Consider the following 22,922-nt stretch of genomic DNA (forward strand, 5'->3'; position numbering starts at 1 on the left):
TAGGGCATTAGTAAGCCTAGCCAGAGTGTGTGTGTCTCTTTCGCCGCCCCTTGCTATGTGACTATTATGGCAATTCATGATTTTCTTTACTGTGCCTCTGTTTGGACGTGACACAGTGAAGACCCCCAGTGTACATGTACGATCATCCATCCACTTGGCAATATTCCTGTTGAGGGGTGTCAGTGAGGGGCCTGGGTGTGGGGAGCCTCTAGGTTATGTATCTGTCCCTCCAGCACATCTTATTTCATTATGTGTTGAGGCTGACATCTGTCACTCTCACAGCTCCAATGGCTTTGATTTCCTGGGGTGGAGCATGTCCATTACTCCTGTGTTGGACATGGCCTTGTACAACAGACATACAATGCCTCTGTGTAGGCAGTCTGTGACTGCATTCAGCTGGGGTGTCTACAGCCAGGCAGCATATGACATATATTTGACACCCTTTATCCTCTTGGTGAGGTACCTTTGAGGTCTTCCTAACCACTGCAGGTGTCAGGTATGGTACATCCCATATGAGTCATTGTACTAGATTATGGGTCTGATAAGGGAACAGTACAGGGGCACAGCGACCTCTGTTGATGTAGATGTGAATCCTTTCATGATACAGTGTCCAATATAGACAGTCTTCCTAGCCACATTGGCATTGTGAGTGTCACTTGACAGGTTACTGTCGACTTGTGTCCCTAGGTCCCTGATTACTCCTTGCATACATAATGGTTTACCACCTATGTGGTAATTTGTGAGTACCTTGTCTGGTATTTGGTGAGACATTCATACTGTCCAGTGTCTTCAGGATGTCTGGGTGGGGTTCCTGTCTGTGAGAGTGTGGTCTGTCGCATGCTACAGACTGTACAGCAGTTTTGACTACACTTAGGTGCACATGGGTCGTCTCCGCTGCTTCGTGCATTGTCAGTTACCTGGCCGTATGGGTCTCTGTGCTGCATATGGATACTCCCACTCCTTTGATGTTTTGGTCCAGGTGTTGGGGCCATAACGCATGATATGTGGTATAACCTGGTAGTGCTGGTGTGCTGTCAGTAGGCTTGCAGCAGGCTTCTGTCACTGCACAGACATCGATGTTCTCCATACTGGGAAGTGCCTCAGGTGCATGCATAATGCAGTTTACACATCTGGCATTGGTCAGCATTACCCTTATGTTTCTTACCACTTATGTTTTCTAGGGTGGTGGGTTAGTCTTTTTGGCCTTGCCTACATACGGCTCTATGGAGGTGGCAAAGGCCTTATCCAGTATCCAGATGCCCAGGGGTAACAGGTGCAAGCCATCCCTGGAACAGCAGCATGGCTTGTCATGCATGACATCTCAAGCAGACAGACTTTAGACCCTTTTGGACTGACAGCTGTAACTGTGCCACCTATTAAAGCTGATCAATCTGTGTTTGTACTGTGGCATCATTCTTGGTGAGGGTTGGATGCTGCAAACGGCCAGTGTCATACCGGCTTGGAGTACATACTCAGAGAGCTCATCCATGTCTCTTTTCATGTAGTCCAGGGAGGTACATCTCAGGTCATTCACACCAGCATGGACAATGAGTGCATCATATTTTTGCTTGCTTTGGGGTGACCTGCGTACTTGTGTTATATGGCATATTGTGCCAGCCTACAGGCAGCTTACTGTACCCTTTCCTTTGTTCAGTCTGGTGAGTGGGATAGCAGTGTGTCTGCCTATACAGACACCTATTACAACTGTATCAGGCATGTTGTTTCTCCTTCTGGCTTATAACTGTTTGGCACACCAGCTTTGTGTACTATGTGTTGCATGTGCTATGTTTGGAGGTTGTAATTGCTTGGGGTCTGTTTTGGAGGCCTCTGTTGGTGTGGTGTGATTTTAATTAGGGCCTCCGGGAATGTTTTTCTGTGTTTATGTGTTTGGTTTACAGTTGTGATAGGTCTATGTGGGACTGGGTTTGTGGTGTATGTGGTTACCTTCTCCTCCTGACTAGTTTTGACAGTACTGAGTTGGGGGAGCTCAGCCTCCGGTTTGGATAAATGGTTGCATCTCTCACATATATTTGTATTTATTGGGGGGAGTTGAGGGTTGTCTGTGTACTTGGGTCAGGTGTCACATTGCCTCTGGATTCACAGATTCTACTTGTTGTGGCTGGCTTTAGTGGATTGTATGTGGACATATTTTATTGCCATACTACTGATCAGTGATTACTTCCCTTTTTATGTCTGCTCTATCATGTAGTAGCTTCCTGAGGAGAATGACCAGGCTCTCTCACCACGAAGTTGTATAAACTCTTAGTATGTCCAAGCAAGACTCAAAGTTCACATAAATTAGCATGAACAAGTCAACAAGTCAAAAACAGTAACTTCACTTTTCCAATAAGCAATCCAGTATACGGACACCAAAGAACGTTTATTTGTAAGCGCTTTCGCGTAGTCACCACTACGCTTCATCAGACAATACACATGAAATTTCAGAACATCTATTTATACAGACAAATAAAGAAAAGGCGCCAAATTGAAACAAACAAATCATTCAATTATTCAATTAGAAAATTAATTAAAAAATTAATTAAAAAATTGTGGATTAGTACGTGCTGCTCAGAAAAAGTCCCAAGATTTTAAAGAGCAAAACTGTTCATGAACCATTCTCCAGCTGATTGTCAACACTAAGAATTGACGCTGACAGCGAGTGTTCCATAAATGAATGAATAACTAAATCATCACATCTAAATGTGGAAAAGCACAATAGATACATATAATAACAACAAATAAGCACTTATAAAAAATAATAAATTTAGAGCAGGATCAGTGATGACATATATAAACATTTTTTATGTAAAGATTAATGAATGGATATCCTCTAAGATAAAATATAAATGTGCTATGATAGCAATAAATCTTCCATATTTGTTTGTTAATCTTTAATAAATTCATAGATGTAACGGTGGGCTCAATTATTATAATGAAAATAATGAATTTAATATTACTCATAAATATTTGAGAAATGAACAATATAAATCTAACAAAATATAAAATGTAAGGTATAAAATATATAGCTTTTAAACATATAATAAATGTATATGAATGTATCAAATAATGATACAATCAAATAAATAATCGATATTTTGTCTGTAGAATTAAATATTAAATAAATAAATAAATATATATTGTTGTAATAAGTCCATATGAATATGAATATAAAAACATATATATAAATTTAATTATGTATAAATATGAATATAAATTTAAATTATCTTAACATATCAATACAAGTGTGTATAAACTGTTGAAGGTAAGTGTTTAATTAATCATTGCAAAAACTAGACAATGTAGTATGCAAATACTTTACATATACTGTTCATCATTGATAAATAAATGTTTGGCACACCAGCTTTGTGTACTATGTGTTGCATGTGCTATGTTTGGAGGTTGTGATTGCTTGGGGTCTGTTTTGGAGGCCTCTGTTGGTGTGGTGTGATTTTAATTAGGGCCTCCGGGAATGTTTTTCTGTGTTTATGTGTTTGGTTTACAGTTGTGATAGGTCTATGTGGGACTGGGTTTGTGGTGTATGTGGTTACCTTCTCCTCCTGACTAGTTTTGACAGTACTGAGTTGGGGGAGCTCAGTCTCCGGTTTGGATAAATGGTTGCATCTCTCACATATATTTGTATTTATTGGGGGGAGTTGAGGGTTTTCTGTGTACTTGGGTCAGGTGTCACATTGCCTCTGGATTCACAGATTCTACTTGTTGTGGCTGGCTTTAGTGGATTGTATGTGGACATATTTTATTGCCATACTACTGATCAGTGATTACTTCCCTTTTTATGTCTGCTCTATCATGTAGTAGCTTCCTCATTCTCTTGCATGGTTTGGTAATGGCTGGAGTCCAGCATGCCAGATATCTGCATGTACGACATTGTGTCTTGTTGTTATTTGTGATTGCATAATCCAAGTATTCCTGGCTGTGTTCACGGAATGCCTGTATAACATGTTCTGCGGTGTGTCCCATATTCTGCACCTGCACAGGGCTTTTCATGGATTCCACATCAGTTTGGAGGGGTGCAACCTATGCTTTACACATGTTTTTCACTGTGGTTTTCTGGCCAGGGACTGTGGTCAGGATGTGTATATCCGGTGTGATTACTCTATGGTCTGGTCTTACCAGTGAGGGATACACTTCTCATCTTGCCATCCAGTACGCATGTTGCTGATTATCATATCCAGTATGCTTACCCCTCTTGTGGGAGTGGTAAGTTGTTCCTGGGAATTTTGGTTTATGGATTCTGGGAACTTTTCTCCTACTGTGTTGATGCTAGTATAATGCTCCCAGTGTATGTCTGGGTATTTTCTGTCAACCAATATAATGTGGTTTGTGGGGCTTGATATATTCATGTATTCCAACATATACCAGGTGCAGTTCCTGGTATTAGGACAGTAGTCTGCAGCAGGCTATATACTGGGAGGCGGTTTTAGCCATTGGTATTTGACCATGGCTAATCCATGCTGCTTCTTGTTGTGGTACCAACATGGGGGTGTGGTTATCCTTGACATTTATTGCTAGTCACCCTCCTTTTGTAGCTTGTTCCATGTTTTGAGGCTGTACAGCACAGTATGAGGTGTAACCTGGTAGTGTTAGGGTGCTGATGTGAGCCTTGACCCAGTTTTCTATTACAGGACTGATATCAACATTCTCCATACTGTGTGCGTTTACACTGCATGCATCTTGATGTTTAGACTTCTGGCATTGGGTAGCATTACATCTAGGTTCCTATCCCTTGTGGTACCTATGAAGGTGGGTTTGTGTTTTTGAGACTTACCTATTCAGGGCATGCTGTGGGTACTGACAGCCTTTGCCAGTATCCATGGGGCCTGGACTGATAGGTGCACGCCACCCCTAGCAGGTGGTGCATCATGTCATGCTCAGCATGTCTTCCCAGGCTGAGACACATTGGCTCCCCTTTGGCTAACTGCATTACTTCAGCCAGTTATTGCAATTGATCATCCCATTGTCATTTTGTGGCTTCATGCCTGGTGAGGGTGGATGTTAGTCAGGGTCATCAAGTGTGCATATAGTACATGGTGTTACATTACTTAACACATGACATTCATGCCTCAGGTGGTGCTGCAGGGCTGCCTCTGTCAGATGCACATATTGCACTCCCTGTACATGTTTGTGAGCAGGTCATGTCATTTTAGGCATCCTTGTTATTATTTGAGTGGGTCAGAGGGGGTATCATTCCCAGGGTTCCTACTGAGCCAGTGTATGTGCTATTTGTTGCCTCTTTGCCAAGGCCAGGGCATACTGGGCATGCCTCCTTCTGCCTACTGGGGCAGGCTCAGGTTGTTCCTCCTCTGAGTCACGCTCTGCCTGTGATGGCCTTGGCAATGGTGGGGGGCTGTTTGGCCCAGCCCTATGCTGGTCCTGCTCCAGCTGTTTTCGCAAGATCATATTATGTAGCATAGCACATACCATGACAATTTGGGTACATGTAGTTGGTGAGTACTGCAAGGCTCCATCAGATGTGTCCAGACACCGGAACCATGACTTGAGCAGCACAAACACACGCTCTATTACATTACGTGTTTGTGCATGTGCCTCATTATGGCGTTCCTGTTCAGGTGTGTGTGCATTTCTGATGGGTGTCATCAGCCACGGCTCCAGTGCATAACCTGCATCCCCCACTAGGTGTCCGTGTGGGATGTCCCCATTGGCAAATGTCTGGTACAGCTGCGTCAAATGCCAGATGTGGGAATCATGGTAGCTCCCAGGGCAGCTAGCACACACATTCATTATTATGCCCTGGGCATCACACACAACCTGGCAGTTGATGGAGGAAAGCCCTTTCGGTTAATGTAGGCCCTAGCCTGCTCGCCGGCTGGTGCTTTGATGCGTATGTGCATGTGTATGTGCGTGCAGTCTATTGCACCCACTACCTCAGGGTATTCCGCTATTTGCTGGAAGAGACGCATATTGCTGGCCAATACCTCACGGGCATTGGGGAAATATACATGATCACTGACATGTGCTGACATGGCATCCAGGAACTGGTGCAGTACCCTGGAGGCTGATGCCTGTGATATCCCCATCATATCACCAGCTGGTCTCTGGAAGGTACCTGTTGCTAGTATTCTTAGGCCAGCACATACCTTGGTTTCCACTGGGATGGGTTCCCCTCTGTTGGTTCTGTGTGTGAGGCGTGGCCTGCACAGCTCGACTATTTGCTGCAGGAGCTCTCTGTCCACTCTATAGCGCTCTACTATCTCCAGCTCATGTAACCCATGGTAGGTGACCCTGGGCCCGTACACTCTTCTCTGTCTCCTCACTGTGGGTTGTCTGGCACCATCTGCATTTTCACCACCCTCAGCAAGTCGCCTATGTCTCATTATGACAGCTATGGCAGCCCCTAGCATTTCTGCTCTGAGTTCAGCTTTTTCAGTTTTTACTTCTAATAGCTTACTCCTGTCTTGCAGTGTCTCTTGAAAGAAACATCCTGCACTGCTGTTTGCAGAGTTTTAAGTGCTGTGCTGGGCTACCATTCTGCCTGTGTAATTGCCTGCTTCTAATTGTTTTCACCTGCTAGCTCCAGCAGTATTCCCTGCTAGCTTCTTACTAATTCTGTTTCTTCCTTTTTCCTATCTGTTTCCTCATGAGGGAGCAGCGTGCATACCAGCAGAAACATGCTCACAGTTGCTTACAAATGCACACACATGCTTGCACGGTTCGGGATCTGCCTATTCAGGTTAAAATGCGTGCACACTAGCGCAAACAGTGTTTCAAATCTACCAATACGCTCCCACATGCTCAGTCTGCCATACATGCGCACACACTGCCCTACTCACGCTTCATGGTGTGCACACGTGCGCATGCATGCCCAGCAAGAAACTTTGGTGTAAGTAACAGTGTACACCTTCCATTTCTTGACTTTCCCATGCTTATCTTGTGGCACTCCTCTTTCCCTGATCTGTGTCTGTCATCTGTCATGTTACACTGACCTCCAATGAACTGCATTTCTTTCTACCATTCCCCCCCTGTGATGTCACCTATCTCCTACTCTATTCCTCCCCCTTATGTATCTCTTACACTACTCACACTGTGCTCATTTGCTATGTGACTGTGGGATTCAGTATCCTAACCCTCATTTACATGAGATTGCCTACTAATGCTTAGTTACATGTTTTAGACTCAGCTTTCCCCCTTAGCAACCACTACACGGTGGCCATGTTGTTTTTGGTCTGCTGGTCCCTGCATTGTCATTCCATGTATTGCATAAAACCCACATTTGTGGGGTTATAACCTTAATTTTTATGTTTTATACAGCGCAGTCCGTTTGCGCAGGGCTGCGCTGCGTTTAAACATCAGCAATCGCCGAAAAAAAAATTATATTTTTTTTATATTTGCATCGGGTTACCTTGCCAATGGCCACATATTTGGCCATTGGCATGTTGCCTGACACATATGCACCCTTTATTTTCAGCTGACATGGCTCCATTGTGATTTTTGCAGAAACGTACTCGGTTGTCAACTGAGTACATTTCTGCAGCTAAAACGGCTCTTACACGGGTTGGTTTCTGCTTTGTGGATCGCTAATATACCTCATTTGCGTAACTTTCGGCTGCAAGCGAGGTATTTAGCATATCCACGCCCAGTCCATGTAAGAGAAGTTTTAGCTGGTCTCTCACACTGAGTTTCGGGCTGTTCCTGGATCGCGAGGCTTGCATGGAGTGTTATACGTCTTTTACACTCCGTGCAAGCCTTCGTGAATCCTGCCCAAAGTATTTTAGGTAAAGGTGTTGTGCTGGTGATATGACATATTTTGAATTCATTAACTATGTATTCTCTAAATATTTGTATGTTCAACCAGTTGTTATGCTTTATGTTATACCTGGCCATAAGAGAACATGGTTCGTGGATATTATTATTGCAGAGAAACCAGTCCCAGAAAACAAAACCATTTTCTTCCATTACTTTTATTTTAGATACGTTGAAAAAGTCCAGACATGTCTTTGCGTATGCTATGTGAAATATTAAAAATATTAAGCTTTTTGTCATATGATTTTTATTAACTTTTTAAAATTATCTAATACATAATTAGTGAAAAGAGTTTTTTTTTTAATTCTTATTGGTATTGTAAAAATGTACTTTGACAGCAAGGAAGATTTTATTTTCTGAGAACATATTATTGTCAATATTTGTGTCTATGTCAGATAATAAGATACTTACATGGAAGATTTTCCAATTAAAACTATATTTGGAGTTTAACCATTCGCTCATCACATTAAGTATGGTCGACTCTGCATAAAGTTCTAAATTTGGGAATGCTATGGTCCCCCATATTTCCAGCTTCTGTAGTGCCAAGCATGGCTGATTCTTGGCTTTTGAGGAAATAATGGGAAATTTATTATTATACCATGACCCCCCCCAAAACGTGCATGCTGATTGGCCAGCGTGCACTTTGTAAATCGAGTTATACTAATGGGAAAAGGTCCGGTCGCCCGGACTTTTTTCCATTAGTATAACTCTACTTTTAAAACACTGTCTCACTATGTTAAATGGGTTTAACATAGCGAGACAGCTTTAAAATAAGCAACGGAGATCTCCGCTGCTTATTTTAAAGCTGTCTCGCTATGCTAAACCCATTTAACATAGTGAGACAGGTTTAAAAAAAAAGCAATGGAGAAAGCAAGATCTCCATTGCTTTTTTTACTGTTTCACTATGTTAAATGGGTTTAACATAGCGAGACAGTTTTAAAATAAGCAACGGACATCTCCGTTGCTTATTTTAAAACTGTCTCACTATGTTAAACCCATTTAACATAGCAAAACAGTAAAAAGCAACAGAGATCTTGCTTTCTCCGTTGCTTTTGCCCCAACTCTGATGTACTGCGGGTGCAGTACATCAGAACTGCCGCGGATGCCAGACATCTGTGGAAGGGCAGTAAACAGGCATTATACTATGCCATTATTTAAGAAAAGTAATAGTTTCTTTTCTTTAATAATGGCATGTATATAGCAATAACCACTTCTGGGTGTGGGTAATGCTGTAATTACCCACGGTTGGCTTTGTTTGGTCCCTCGGGCTTCGCCCTCGGGACCAAACCATGCCAACTGTGGGTAAATCCAGCATTACCCACACCCAGGCGTGGGTTATTGCTATAATATAGAATTTAGTTGCTTCAGTAACTTTTTGGATGGGGAGGCAATTAAAGTTTGGAAGTAGAACAAATTTTTGGGTAATTTGATCACTTTTATTAATGACAGTCTTTCTTCTATCGTGAAATACATTTTATTCCATCTATTTAAAAATTCTTTAACTGTGGGTTGTTTGTTTCTGATTTGAGTGTGGTAAGACTTTATCATACTGCACATGAGGATCAACATATCATTGTCCCTGACTGCTAGCATTCCATGTAGTGATGAAATTCTTCACATATAACCTGCATTATTTAAACCATCTCTACCTGACATGCTGTGGTACTGGACTGAGCCTCAACAATGTCACAGTGCATCTCTTACTGCTTTACAGCCAAGGTCTTGTATGTCTCTGAAACTAGTTGTGCCATGTCTTTTCCTATCACCCCTTTGCACAGGTGTCACAGCATGTACTACTTATTCTGAACTGGCAGTTTCTGAATGTGGTTTTGTGGTACACAACATACTGGTTCATAGGTTCATAGGCTCATACTAGGCTATCTGTCCTAGGACATTTTTATTTTGCTATGCAGTTTTTCGAGGTTAGTATACTGTGCCTCTGTCTAACAGTGACACAGAAGTGATACCCGGGGTAAACCTACGATCTCCCATCCACTCATCAAGATTCCTCTTGAAGAGAGTCAGTGAGGGACTCTGCCTAACCTGGACTGGGATTTTATTCCAGAGTGAAGGGAGCCTCTGGATTATGAATCTTTCCCTCCAGCATATCCTATTTATTTCAGTGCTGAGGTTCAAGTCTCTTGAGCACGTAGCTCGATGGGATTTGGATTTTCTGAGGTGCAGCATGTCCATTAATTCTGGGTTCTACATGGCTTTATACGTCAGGCACAGATCACCTCTGAACAGGCGGTATGCCACTGAGTAGAGCTGGTGTTTATTTAACCGGGCAGCATATGGCATCTGTTTGAGCCCTTTGATCCTCTTGGTGAGGTACTTTTGGGGTCTTTCCAGTTGCTGCAGATGTCTGGTAAGGTACATCCCAAAAGGGGCATTGTACTCAATTATGGGCCTGATGAGGCATGAGTAAAGAGGCACGATGACCTCCCCTGATCTAGATGTGAATCCCTTCATGATTAGGTGGGCTATATAAAATGTTTTTCTAACCACTTTGGCCACGTGGTTGTCAAGTGAGAGATTGCTATCAACTTGGGTCCCCAGGTCCCTAATTACTTCTTCTGTACTTAATGGATTACCACCTATGTGGTAACTTGTGGGCACTTCGTTTTTGCCAAAGGGGATGACTATACACTTTTTGGCATTTAGCTTGAGGCCATGGCTCTGGCACCAGTTGTCTGTTTCTATGAGGCCCTTTTGGAGGATGCTTGTGTCGGCTGGAGAGTCGATTATGGTGCCCAGTTTGCAGTCATCTGTGAAATTGGTCAGCCACAGTCCTTTCGTGTTGGCATGTACCTCCGAGAAATATATACCGAACAAGAGAGGACCCAGGACTGAGCCTTATGGGACACCACTTGTAACTGGTTTGGAGTCTGACATGGCTCCAGCAATTCTAATCATGTGGGTTCTGTCCTTGAGCCAGTTTGCAATTCATCTAGTGACATAGGGGTTTATATTTAAGCTGGTGAGCTTATCTATAATGCCCGAGTGGGGTATTGTATCAAAGGCTTTTGCGAGGTCCAGGTAGGCTGTGTGGACCACCTTCCCCTCATCAATGGCCTTGGTGACTGTTTCAAAGAAATCAACCAGGTTTAAGAGGCAGGATCTGCCCTTAACAAAGCCGAACTGGGCAGGATCCAGTGTCTGTAGGTCCCCAATATCTTTATTTATGAGGTCCATGATGATCCTTTCCATAGCTTTGCAGACCAAGCTAGTCAGGCTTATGGGGCGATAGTTTCCAGGATCCGTTGAGGCACCACCTTTATGGAGAGGGACCACTGTTGCTCTACGCCATTCTTTGGGCACATGTCCTGTAGTAAGGCTGAGACTGAACAGTAGTTTTATGTTTGGGTTTAGCTCTTCTTGGTGTTCATGTAGGATGCAGCCTGGGACACCATCTGGTCCCATTGATGCTGTGTTTTTGGCTTTGGAGAGGGCGGCTCTTACCTGAGCATCTGAGATGTCAGGGGGGCAGCACTCTGCTGGGATAGATATTTGCCCTTTTGGTAGGGGGGGGGAGTTTGCGCTGAACCTGTCAGCTAGGATGTTGGCAATGTCTGTGGGTTCAGTGTATTTTATTGTCATTTTGGACTAATTCTGAGCATATCTGGGAATTACCACCCAGGTTCCTAACATAACTAAAGAAAGCCTTGTGATTATCCTTAGTGTCCTGTGCAATTTTTCTCTCGAAGCTGGCCTTAGACAATTTTATGAGTGCCCATAGTTTTTTGCTAATACTAATCAGTGATGCCTTCCCTTTTTGGGATTTTGCTCTATCATTTAGTAGCTTCCTCCTTCTATTGTATAGTTTGTTTATGGCTGGGGTCCACCAGACAGGATGTCTGCCTTTGGAGGATTGGGTCTTGGTTTTATTTGGGATCGCATGATCCATACATTCCTGAAGGTGTTCATAGAATGCATTTATAAAGGATTCTGCGGTCTGGGCCGTATTTTCCACAGGCCCTGGTGTCGAGCTATATGGAGTCCCCCCCTCCCCCTTTCAGGCTGTAATTCTGTGTTGTCATTTAGTTGGTTGTATGAGCCTGTGTCAATATTTATGGAGTCATCTTGCTGCTTTGGGATGTGGGGGGTTCTGCTAGTACACTTTGCATCTGTGTGTCACTGTCCTCCGGCTGTGTCATGAATATAACACAGCCTAAAGACAGTGGCACATAACACAAGGACAGTGGCACTCAGGCTGTGTCATGAGTATGAAAGTTATGACATTATTGACAGAAACCATTGTTCTGTCAACTTTAGTTTGTTGTGCTGCTGGTCCTTGTGATGTAACTGTGAAAGAATAATTGCTAAGATGTTTATACAGTGACAACCAGTGCTTATTTATTTATAAACACATAATAGAGACACTTGCCATGGAAACACTGTGAACTTTCTTACATGCTCCATGTATATGGGCTACCTAGTGAGAAATGATGCAATGGTATAGTTTCACAGCCATCCTTGACAGTACTTGCCAGTAGGAATTATTGTTACCAGCTATGCACTAACCTTCCAGTGCACCACACTGTGGCTGCTGTCATGCTCTGAAAGTACTAGTGACTACACCTCCTCTGTTGATTCCTGTGTCATCATCGTATGCATAATACTCATCATGCATTATGGGTAGAAGTCATTCCTTATCTGGTTGGGAGGGTGGCCTAATGGTTAAGGTGTTTGCCTTACAAACACAAGGTGCAGGGTTTCAGTCTCACAATGGATAACAGGCTAGGCTTAAAATGCCTTGCAAAGGCAGTTAGCTTAGTACTAACCTATGGTGTTAATGGCTAGGTTGTGGAAAGGCCATCTACCCATGCCTATGTGGGCAATTGCATTCTGCCTTATATTTTCTTCTTGCACATCCCATTTGGTCATTTGCTCTTTTCCTACATTAGGCTTATTTGTGGTGCGATCCACCAACAACATTGATGTTGACCACTACTTGCATCCATGTCTGAGCTCTCTCTATCTTCCTTGGTCCTCCATTCCCAAACAGACATTTCCCATATGTCCTGAGAACATCTGTTAGAATGTGGTTCTCCTCAGATGTGAAATTTTCTTTCCAGTGTTTTGATCCCTGATGCTGTAGCATTCTGTAATCTGAAGTCATTAATATATAGTTACAGTTAAACCTTACTCACTCAGAATACCCACACACAGACAGTTTATCTGGATTTACCCCTAAAGGTGCAGTCCATCTTTTTAACTTGTGTTGAACCACATTTGCCATTGATAGTCAGGAGAATGATATACAGGCAGGCATATAGATATTCATATAGACAGTGTCAATTTGTAGGAATTGTTTAACTTTTTTTTAAAGTATGGTGTCGCAGTGATTGATTCCTGAAATCCTTTACAGTGGTTAGTGGTAGTCAGGCATTGCTAAAGTGTACTGTGTGTTATCTGCAGTGACTATTTTAAGTAGGTAATTATAAACATAAGGGGGCTGCTGCACTTATGAATGTGTCATCTTTTGGATGAGACATTATACTAAGGCCTATCTTTCTGAGTTGGCAGTAGATCAGGTGGATGTAAAAGATTCCATGACACCTATCAAAAAGAGCAGGAGAAATTCCTAGATGCCCTGGCCAAATTTCCCATAGTAGAAATACCAGCATGGGTCTTCCCTGAAAAGTGGCTTCTGGCCTAGTATGACTGAAGTATTCCTGAAATATTTAACAGTGGTTAGTAACAGGCATAAGTAAGGCATTACTGGTTTATTTATGTGCAAATTCTTACTTTTGTCAAATATGTCATTTTTTTTACAAAATAGTTGTTGTACATTCAAAATGGCTAACGAGACTGAGGCACCACACCTTATGCACAGTGTGGGTGGGGAACAAAGCAGCAAGTGTATGATATGCACACACCTTGCTGCATACTGGGCTACTAAATTCATTTTACTAGTAAGTATGAATCGTATGCCTTAAAGGTAATTGAAAATGTTTTACTTTAGAGAAACACAAGTAAGCTTTACACATCATAATGAATTTTTTGGGTCAAGAATATGCTGTTGTAAATGTTAGAATAATAAAAAGAAATGGAAAAAATAAAATCAGTAATAGCAAACCCTCCCCCAGCTCCAGACACTCTGGTACCTCTCAGTATACCTCTCCTGTTCCACCTCCTCCAGTACAACCCTCTTGATGTCTTCCTTTCTTATACACCTCTCTTTTTCCCCCATTTTCAGTTGTCCTACATTACCATTCCAACCTTATGAAGAACCAGTCAGGGTGTTGTCATAAGAACACTCATACATTCAGTACACGACATCTTATTCCCTTTTTACTTTTACTTATACATTGCTAGACTGAGTGCTGTAGTTACGAGTTTAAACAAGCCTGCACATACCACCAATTTATGAAAGGAGAGGAAACTTTTCGGTGATTTACACTACGATCTTTATAGGTTATAGGTTCATAGGTTAGTACTAGGCTAACTGCCCTCATGAGGCTTTTTAAGCCTAGCCAATTATCCCCTGTGAGATTCAAACCCTGCACCTTGTGTTTGTAAGGCAAACACCTTAACCATTAAGCCACCCTCCCAACTTATATTAGCACACAGTAGTTCTAATGTACTTTATGAACTTACAAACAGCTGAAAAGTGTATAGCATGTCTATGTAGAGCTTCACTTTTATATATTCAGCACAATTAACTGGCACAAGTGTATTTACATAAAGGCACAGCAGTCTTCTTTGCCGATTGTCCTCACACACATATGAACTCTGTGACTATGAATACCACCCTGAGTTTAAAAGTATTCTTTTAAAGTAAGGAGTCTGTAATGTTTGAGGGTTGAAGGAAGTGTACAGGAGACTCCTAGACATGGATTAGAAACTCTTAGCAGTAGGGCAATAATGAAACAAACAATGAAATAAGTGCAGCTGAAGAGAAAACAAGACAGCAATCATGGTTGGAATCACAGAAGAATCATCCCTGGAAAATAAGATGAACTATTTACTTATCATTGTTAAAGAGAAGTATATAACAACATGAGCAAATGATCTTACACCAGGAAAAGTAGCTGTTTAACCCAAAGTAGAAAATATTGTATATAAAAAAATAGGGTCAGAAGGGAAAATGTGATTTGCAGATATTTTCCATTGCATTGAGAACACTGACTTAAATGCATTTTTTTCAAACAAGTTGTTTTATAATTAAATGGTTCCATTCCATTGATTGGGAACTGCTCCAATACAAAGAAGCAAGGTTAAAAACAGATATTTTATACCCTGGACATGATATTTGTAAATTCCATTAGTTTGTCCAAAACCATGGTTAAACAACACTCTCCATATTTTGAATAGAATACAAATCATGGAAATGTTTGTTAAGTGTCAAAGACTTTCCCAAGGGCATTTTATGGATAGAAAATGCATGTTGAATGCATGTTTGTGGCTTTCTACAGAGCTAAAGAAGTTAAATAGTCTTGCTCTTCTTTTTTGGGTAGCCTGCACTCCATTACTGGTTTCAGTGAACATTGTCCAAAGGAAGTTTTTTCATTTTCTGCAGGAGGCTTGCAGTTATCTCATTTAGGCCAGATCACCTGAAGAATCCTTTGCCCTTATGCATGCTCATAGAAGGGTAAAGGAGACTCAGACACCATAATTCCAAGAGGAAATTCACATGAATTGAATCCTATCCTTTAATGTGTTAAAGAGGCAAGGATGAAGTCAGAATGAATGGTTTAGACTAGCTGTTCAGTTCCCCTTGGAATATATGCGGTGACAAAAGTAGCACTCATTTCTAGCCATATGGCCATTTCCTTGAGGCTACAGTGTGCTAGATGCACCTGAGTTTCCTTCACCAAGGCTCCATTCCTCTGCACCAGGAAGTTAGTATAATTCTGACTTTTAAATTGATTTTAATATGCATGACTATCAGTTTGCATGTTTAGATTCATAGTGGTTATTGTACTTGAAGTTATTTAATCCACTTGGTAGTCAGTTTTAGTTATACTAGCTGCCATTATACTTCTATTGTTAATTTCACTGGTCCTCCTATATCTCGCTGCAGCTGTTTACCTGTATGTTGCACAGCATCAGGAGCTTTAATTTGCTGGACAGCTGTTTCCTTAGTCTTATCTCTGAGAAGTGACCTTTGCTCTGCAGAGCTTTCCCATTCAAAGGGCAGTAAAATAGATGAAAATAAATTAAAAACAAGTAAAAATAAAATAAACAAATTCAGTTAACAATATTTCTTTTTCAGGTGCCAGTGATTGCATGAAGTGCCCTGAATACCTCTGGTCTGATAGCAAGAGAGAGAAATGTATTCCCAAATTTACGGACTTCCTCTCATTTGAAGATTCATTGGGTTCATCATTAGCTGGCCTGTCTCTTGTTGGTTCCTTTGTTACGGTATCTGTTCTTTGCATCTTCATAAGTTTCAAGGATACTCCAATAGTTAAAGCCAACAACAGGGAGCTCAGCTATGTTCTGCTTATTTCACTTACCCTGTGCTTTCTCTGTTCATTGATATTCATTGGACATCCCATGAAAATTACCTGCCTTCTCCGACAACCAGCCTTTGGTGTTGTATTTTCTGTTTGTATTTCATCTGTTCTGGCCAAAACTGTCATTGTTATTATTGCCTTTAAAGCTACTAAGCCATCCAGCAATCTAAAGATGTGGGTGGGGTCAAGGAAGGCACCCAGCTCCATTGTTATTTCCAGTTCCATGCTACAAATTATTATATGTATAATCTGGTTATCTTCTGCTACCCCTTTCCCTCAGAACAATATGAACTCTGTACCTGGGAAAATAATAATTGAGTGTAATGAAGGTTCTGTTATGTTCTGTTGCATGCTGGGATATCTAGGACTCTTAGCTGGTATCTGCTTTGTTGTTGCATTTCTTGCAAGGAATTTACCTGATAGGTTTAATGAAGCTAAATACATTACATTTAGCATGATTGTGTTTATTAGTGTCTGGTTGTCCTTTATCCCAGCATACTTGAGCACCAAAGGAAAAAACATTGTTGCTGTGGAGATTTTTGCCATCCTGGCTTCTACTACAGGACTGATTATTTGTATATTTATCCCAAAATGTTACATTATTCTGCTTAGACCTGACATGAATACAAGAGAAATGGTAACTGGAAAATAAAACTGTTACAGAACTACTAAAACATTGGCTGTTATGTATAATATAAGTTTAAGCTGAACATCTTTTGTATTGACATTTTCTTAGCCAGTTGTACACTCTTAAATTAGTACAAACTGGTGGACACTTAAGATACTGGTATGATTCGTTGTATTCCATTTTTAAAATCCCAGTCAGTAATGATTATTTTTACTTCATTACTCCAGGCTCCACTTTTTTGGACTGATTTCTGTTTATTATTTTTGCCTCATGGGAGTTGTGTATTCTGCAGTTACTAATGGTGTAAAAGAAAGTCTTGTACATATCTGGATATGTTTAGATGAAATATTTTATTTAGTTATCAGATTAATTTCTCTACTTTTTTTATGAAGCAAGTGCGTATTTTTGCCTGTTTGCTGGTGAGAGGAGGATAGTGAGAATAGCTTAGAATTAGAACATTTAAGTGTAGATCAGAAGGTTCCAGTTTCAAATCCAAGTTCCACCTGAAGGGTGGCCTTTAATGCCATCCCGTTAGCAGAAAGGATTAAGACTACAAGCTACTAATAAACTGCTTCCTATACTCCAGGGTTTCATTTCTTCAGCCTCAATTTGCCTAATGTATTACTTTGAGCAAATCACTTAACCAGACAGTGCTTGGGAAAACTGGAGACTTGACCTACTTAGGCTACTGTCTTCTGACTGCATGCCTAGTGACTTCAAATGTACCCATGATTTTTTTAAATTTAATTGGCCCTTTGCTTATAGGAAATAAAATTAGCCCAGTGCTGACAGAAGAAGTTTGATGCAGTCATTTTATGCTGTGGTTTGCAATAATTAAAATCCATGTAATGATGTGATAACTGGAAAACAATGGTTGCAACATGCTGGGCAGTACTTTGTGATTGCAGCTGTTATTTGTTAATACATTTCTCTTTGTTAATACCAATGGAACTGACTTAAAATGGCAGTCTCAAGCAAGAAAACAAACAGCTAATGCTGTGTATAATCTGTGTCCAAGTATACACATAACTTCATTCTAACATTTGCCGGGTTACCACATGCAGGAGGATCATGCAAAATACATGGATATGTTCTACATGGTAAAGGTAGACATATGCAAATCAATGGACCTCTAAGGGTATTTCATTTAATAGATAATTTTATTAGAATCTGAAATAGAAGGTGGTAGTCACTAAAACTGTTATTACTCTATAGACAGTGCTATACTGTTCAAAATGTTATTTCTGTCAAAATGATATTAAAACAAGACTATATTATTCTTCTGCAATTGCTAATATTGTAAAATAAAGACTCATGCATGTCTGAATACAGGAAGCAGTTTGTTGGTAGCACAGAAACTGCCTATAATGTTATCATTTTCAGTGCTGTTATAAATGTTGTTACTATTTAATGTAATACTATTCATTTTATGTTCATTCTTTTTAACAGGAAGCAAAATGTTTTGGAACATAGCTATACCATGTGTCAAAGGGAGACAGGGAGGAAGGGAGGATACACTCACAATGAAACTTAGAAAAGCTAGCATTATGGTTTAAAGGAAAATAACTGAAACCTATTACATGATCTAGGAAGAATGAAATGTAACAAACTCATGACACTGATAGTAATCATTTAGACAGAGTTGACTAAAGCTTCTCTCTGAATTCACAACAGGAGCCTTTTTATGTTTTCTTTCCCTGATGTCTGTCCATCATCTGGCCTGTGTTATGACTATGCCCAGGGTGAGAGCTGAATGTGTTCTAGCCATCAACTGGGCAGCCATGATATTTTTTGTTGTTTTTGGTCATAACCTCTCCCATGTCTGCTATGCACACTTTCCTACACAAAAGTGTTGCTATATCTTCTCATTTGAATGTGCACATGTTTACATAGGCTACCATGTAGCTGTTGCTTGACACAGACAAGCACATGTCCCCAACCCAAGCACTAAATGTCAAGAAACTCTCTTTCTTTTTGTTTATCTAGTAGATGGCAGCAAAGCAATGAATCATACCACTCTACCCACCCTACACACAGGGTGGGTGAACTGGTATTTTGGCCATTCATCCTCCCACTCCTACCAGGATGGGTGAGCTGGTATTGGCCATTCATCCTCCCACTCCTACCAGAATAGGTGAGCTGGTATTGACTATTCATTCTCACCCTATCTTGTCAGTTTCTCCAGCACCAGGGCTGCTAATATGACCATTGCAAGTGGAGTTTGTCTTTATGTAATTGCTCATTTCTTTCTTTGTTTTAATAACTTTCATTTGCAAAGACATTTGACAGTTATGTTATAAACAAACATGCTAGTAATTTGTTGTTAGAAAGAAAAACAAATTAAAACAAAAATCAGCTTATTATTTAGTAAGTATATACAACTAAAAATTTAGAAGTATTTACAACTGTGGTGCATACTACATAAGCATTTGGTAAAAGAAAAAGAAACTATGATTACGTTTTTTAAACTAGCTATTTAGAAAGTATAGAAAGAATAATGATTTAATTGTTTCCAGAAAGAAGTGTAAATAAAATTAGTAGCACAATAAGTTAAAAAAGAAGTTTTTATATACCGTTTTGTAGATTAATGTATGTTTAAGAAGTTTAATTAAAATGATAGAATTATGCTTAATGTTTCTGACCGGCAATGTAGGAGAAATGAGTTTTGTTTTGTCAAACAATTTTGTAAGCTTTGATGTAGTTGATAGTTTCCTTTTTAAAACAGACCCATTTTAAATGTTTTAAATTAAGCCAATTGTCTGTAATATAGAGTTTAACTAACATAAACAAAATCATTAGATAATGTGAGTCTTTGGAAGATATGTTTTTGGGAGGAATATGAAAGTTGTTAAAGATCCAAGAAAAAATACATTGCTGATATTCTAATTATATTGAATTTAAGTGCATTCAAGAGCTGCTTTAAATATTTGCATTTATAAAATATAGGTAATATATCTGCTTCAGTAAGTACTTGGAATCAACAGTTCAGAGTAATGGTGAGTGTGGAAGAGAGGTGAAGAAGAGAGTACAGGCAGGATGGAGTGGGTGGAGAAGAGTGTCAGGATTGATTTGTGACAGACGAGTACCAGTAAGAGTGAAAGGGAAGGTCTACAAGAGGGTAGTGACACCAGCTATGTTATATGGGTTGGAGACAGTGGCATTGACAAAAAGGCAGGAGTCAGAGCTTGACGTGGCAGAGTTGAAGATGTTAAGATTTGCACTGGGTGTGACGAGGATGGACAGGATTAGGAATAATTATATTAGAGGGTCAGTGCAGGTTGGAATGTTTGGAGACAAAGCCAGAGAGGCAAGATTACGCTGGTTTGGACATGTGCTGAGGAGGGATGCAGAGTATATTGGGAAAAAGATGCTAAGGATGAAGCTGCCAGGTAACAGGAAAAGAGGAAGGCCTAAGATAAGGTTTATGGATGTGGTGAGAGAGGACATGCAGGTGGTTGGTGTGACAGAGCAAGATGCAGAGGACAGAAAGAAATGGAAACAGTTGATTTGCTGTGGCGACCCCTAATGGGAGCAGCCGAAAGAATAAGATATCTGCTTCAGTAGCATTATGTGCTTTACAAGAGAGCAAGATTTTTGAGGAATAGCTGGTTACCTTAGTTTGGGTCATGCATGCATTATTTAAATTGTGTGTAGTGTAATTTTCTTAGAAGAATTACTTTAAGATTTCTACTTATTGATTTGTTTTGAATAGATATATTTATTGATAAATGCATTTTTAGCCAATCGGAGGAATATTAAAAATGTGTCTCTGTTTCTAAAAGTTGCAATGAGGTCATTCTTTTTTTTATGAGTTTGATATATGTTTGTTTGATTATAAAGAATAAGGCCTTGAGGTGGTCTACATAGGACATGTTATGTGTGCCCCGTATTCTTTCAGTGAGGAGCTGGTGTGGATATTCCAATTCTTGATGTGCCAAGTTAGGTACATACTAACGGCAGCTTGCTATTATTTTGTCAAAAGCACATGCTGAATTAGTTTTCCATAGTATTATTAGTACTAAATATATAATAAATCTAATACTAAAGTAAAATAAAGTAGTGTATAATAAAGTTCAAAGTCATGCACCACACAACCTTCCCTACCCTTATCTCCTAGTTGAGAAAAGTCAACAATTTTGATTTTTCTAGGACCATTTTGATTTTTCTAAAAATTGAGTGGTAACAGAATTAAAGGTCTAAATAACATGCAAACTTAATAGTAAAAGTTGTTAAAATATGAAAGCTGTAGGGAATAAAATATAAACTGCCAACTGTGCTTACTCCAACCTGGCTGTACATCTCATTGTTTCAATTTTATTGGCTTAAAGGAATGAAAAATAAATATATAGAGGATAAGTAAAAGTATAAGATCATATGATTCAGTATAACTAAATATTGAATGATAAAGTCCATTTAAGACCTATACTTCAAAACAAGAGGTTGACCAAGCCTAAATGAAGGGATTTTCATCATCTATGCACTTTATACTTTGTCTCAGGTTCTTTTATTACCTTGTGAATATATTATAGGCATGAAGATTATCATCAGATATGCCTTTTCCGTGAGAATTCATCATGAAATGCCTAGTACATTTTTTACATTTTTTATATTACTTTTTATGTATTTTTATATGTTTATGGATCATGTATCAGCTTTTGATACATATAGGTGATTTGCATTTTCAAGTTTATTTGTCAAACTATCTAATACTTCCCTTTATTTGGCATATATATATTTATTTATACTTCTTATACATATATTTTTTGTATATACATATTTTTTGATACACAGTATAGACTTTATGTGTTTTTTAGTTAGTTTGTTGCATTTGTAAATATGCACTTGTGGTCATTTGCTATAGTGAATAAGTCCTTTTAAGCAATCGAACATACAGATCCTAGTGGTTAGGTGTGAATGAAGCTTTGAATAGTATATTAATCAATTTTTATGTATTTTTGGATATTTTTGTTATTAGCTTTGAAGGCATATGAATTTTTTAAGCCATTGCATTATGTTGGCTCTGTAAGTATAACCTACAGAGTTCGACATTTTTTATTTATTTTTTATTTATTTTTTTTATCCTATTTAATTAGTTTTGAATGATGTCAGAGGCTGGTGTAACCAATTGTCTTATTTGCTTCACTTTTTAAATGTTTAATGTCTCGTGAGTTTTATAGTCTGATGAAGCCTTACGGTGAAAGCGCTAACTCTCTACTCTTTAATGAATAAAAGGTTTTACATTTTTTGTCGTTGTGAAGTCCGTGCTTTAATACAGTGAAATTTGAAGTGTATAGTGGTGACCTGTATCTGTGAGAATTGTCTGCCGTGTTTAGTTCCTGTGGATGCATTTTGCTTTGCTGTTGGTTTAAATATTGTTCATAGTTATAAATCAAGTATGTACGTTAGCATATTTATGCAATTGTGAGCACTGTATCTTTAAAATAGGTTGCAATTTTAACTAAATCACCTAAGAAAGTATAAACTGTAATAACCTGTCTGTTACACGTTGTATAATAAATAGATTGTAGCAACTGCAAAATATCTTAGTTTATAGTTTATAACAAGTGGTCATATTTTTGTATTTTAACATGCAGAGAATGTGTTATAAGCAGTGTGCATGCCAGGGATATTCTCACTGAAATCTCACTGAGTCATTGTAATTGAGTGAGATCTGCAGACAGATATACAATGCCAGCCATAGGCTTTGGATTTATAATGTGAAGCTTGGACATGCACTATAAACTCCTGTGCATCAGTATGCATTAGATTCAAATGAAATGCTGACCATGTGCTTTAAGCAGCTGTGTCTTACTTCATGTATTTTAAATTCTGCTTATTCACAAATCAGGTACTGGAATATAACTGGCACAGTTTCTGGATAATTGCTTTGATTAATTAAAGAAATTGCTCCACGAACTTTAAGGTGAGCTGTATCTGAGAATATTCTCCTTTCTATGGGCTGTATTTGTATATCAACATAGTGATATGCTCAGGAGATAGGAGCTATCTAGAAATATACATTCCACTACTGTTTATTGATATTAATAAAT

General features: G+C 39.5%; 1 protein-coding gene across 1 annotated transcript in view; it reads left to right on the forward strand.

The window, feature by feature from the left end:
* The window catches only part of LOC122797841 (vomeronasal type-2 receptor 26-like), a 115,146-nt gene extending 98,250 nt beyond the window's left edge, over window positions 1-16,896 (forward strand). The window contains exon 4 of the mRNA XM_044066362.1: window positions 16,008-16,896. Coding sequence (XP_043922297.1) covers window positions 16,008-16,896 — 889 coding nt within the window. The remainder of the gene's footprint in view (window positions 1-16,007) is intronic.
* Window positions 16,897-22,922: the final 6,026 nt, after the last annotated feature.

Source organism: Protopterus annectens, chromosome 3.part1 (genome assembly GCF_019279795.1).
Source record: "Protopterus annectens isolate FY-2018-M chromosome 3.part1, PAN1.0, whole genome shotgun sequence".
Lineage (NCBI taxonomy): Eukaryota > Metazoa > Chordata > Ceratodontiformes > Protopteridae > Protopterus > Protopterus annectens.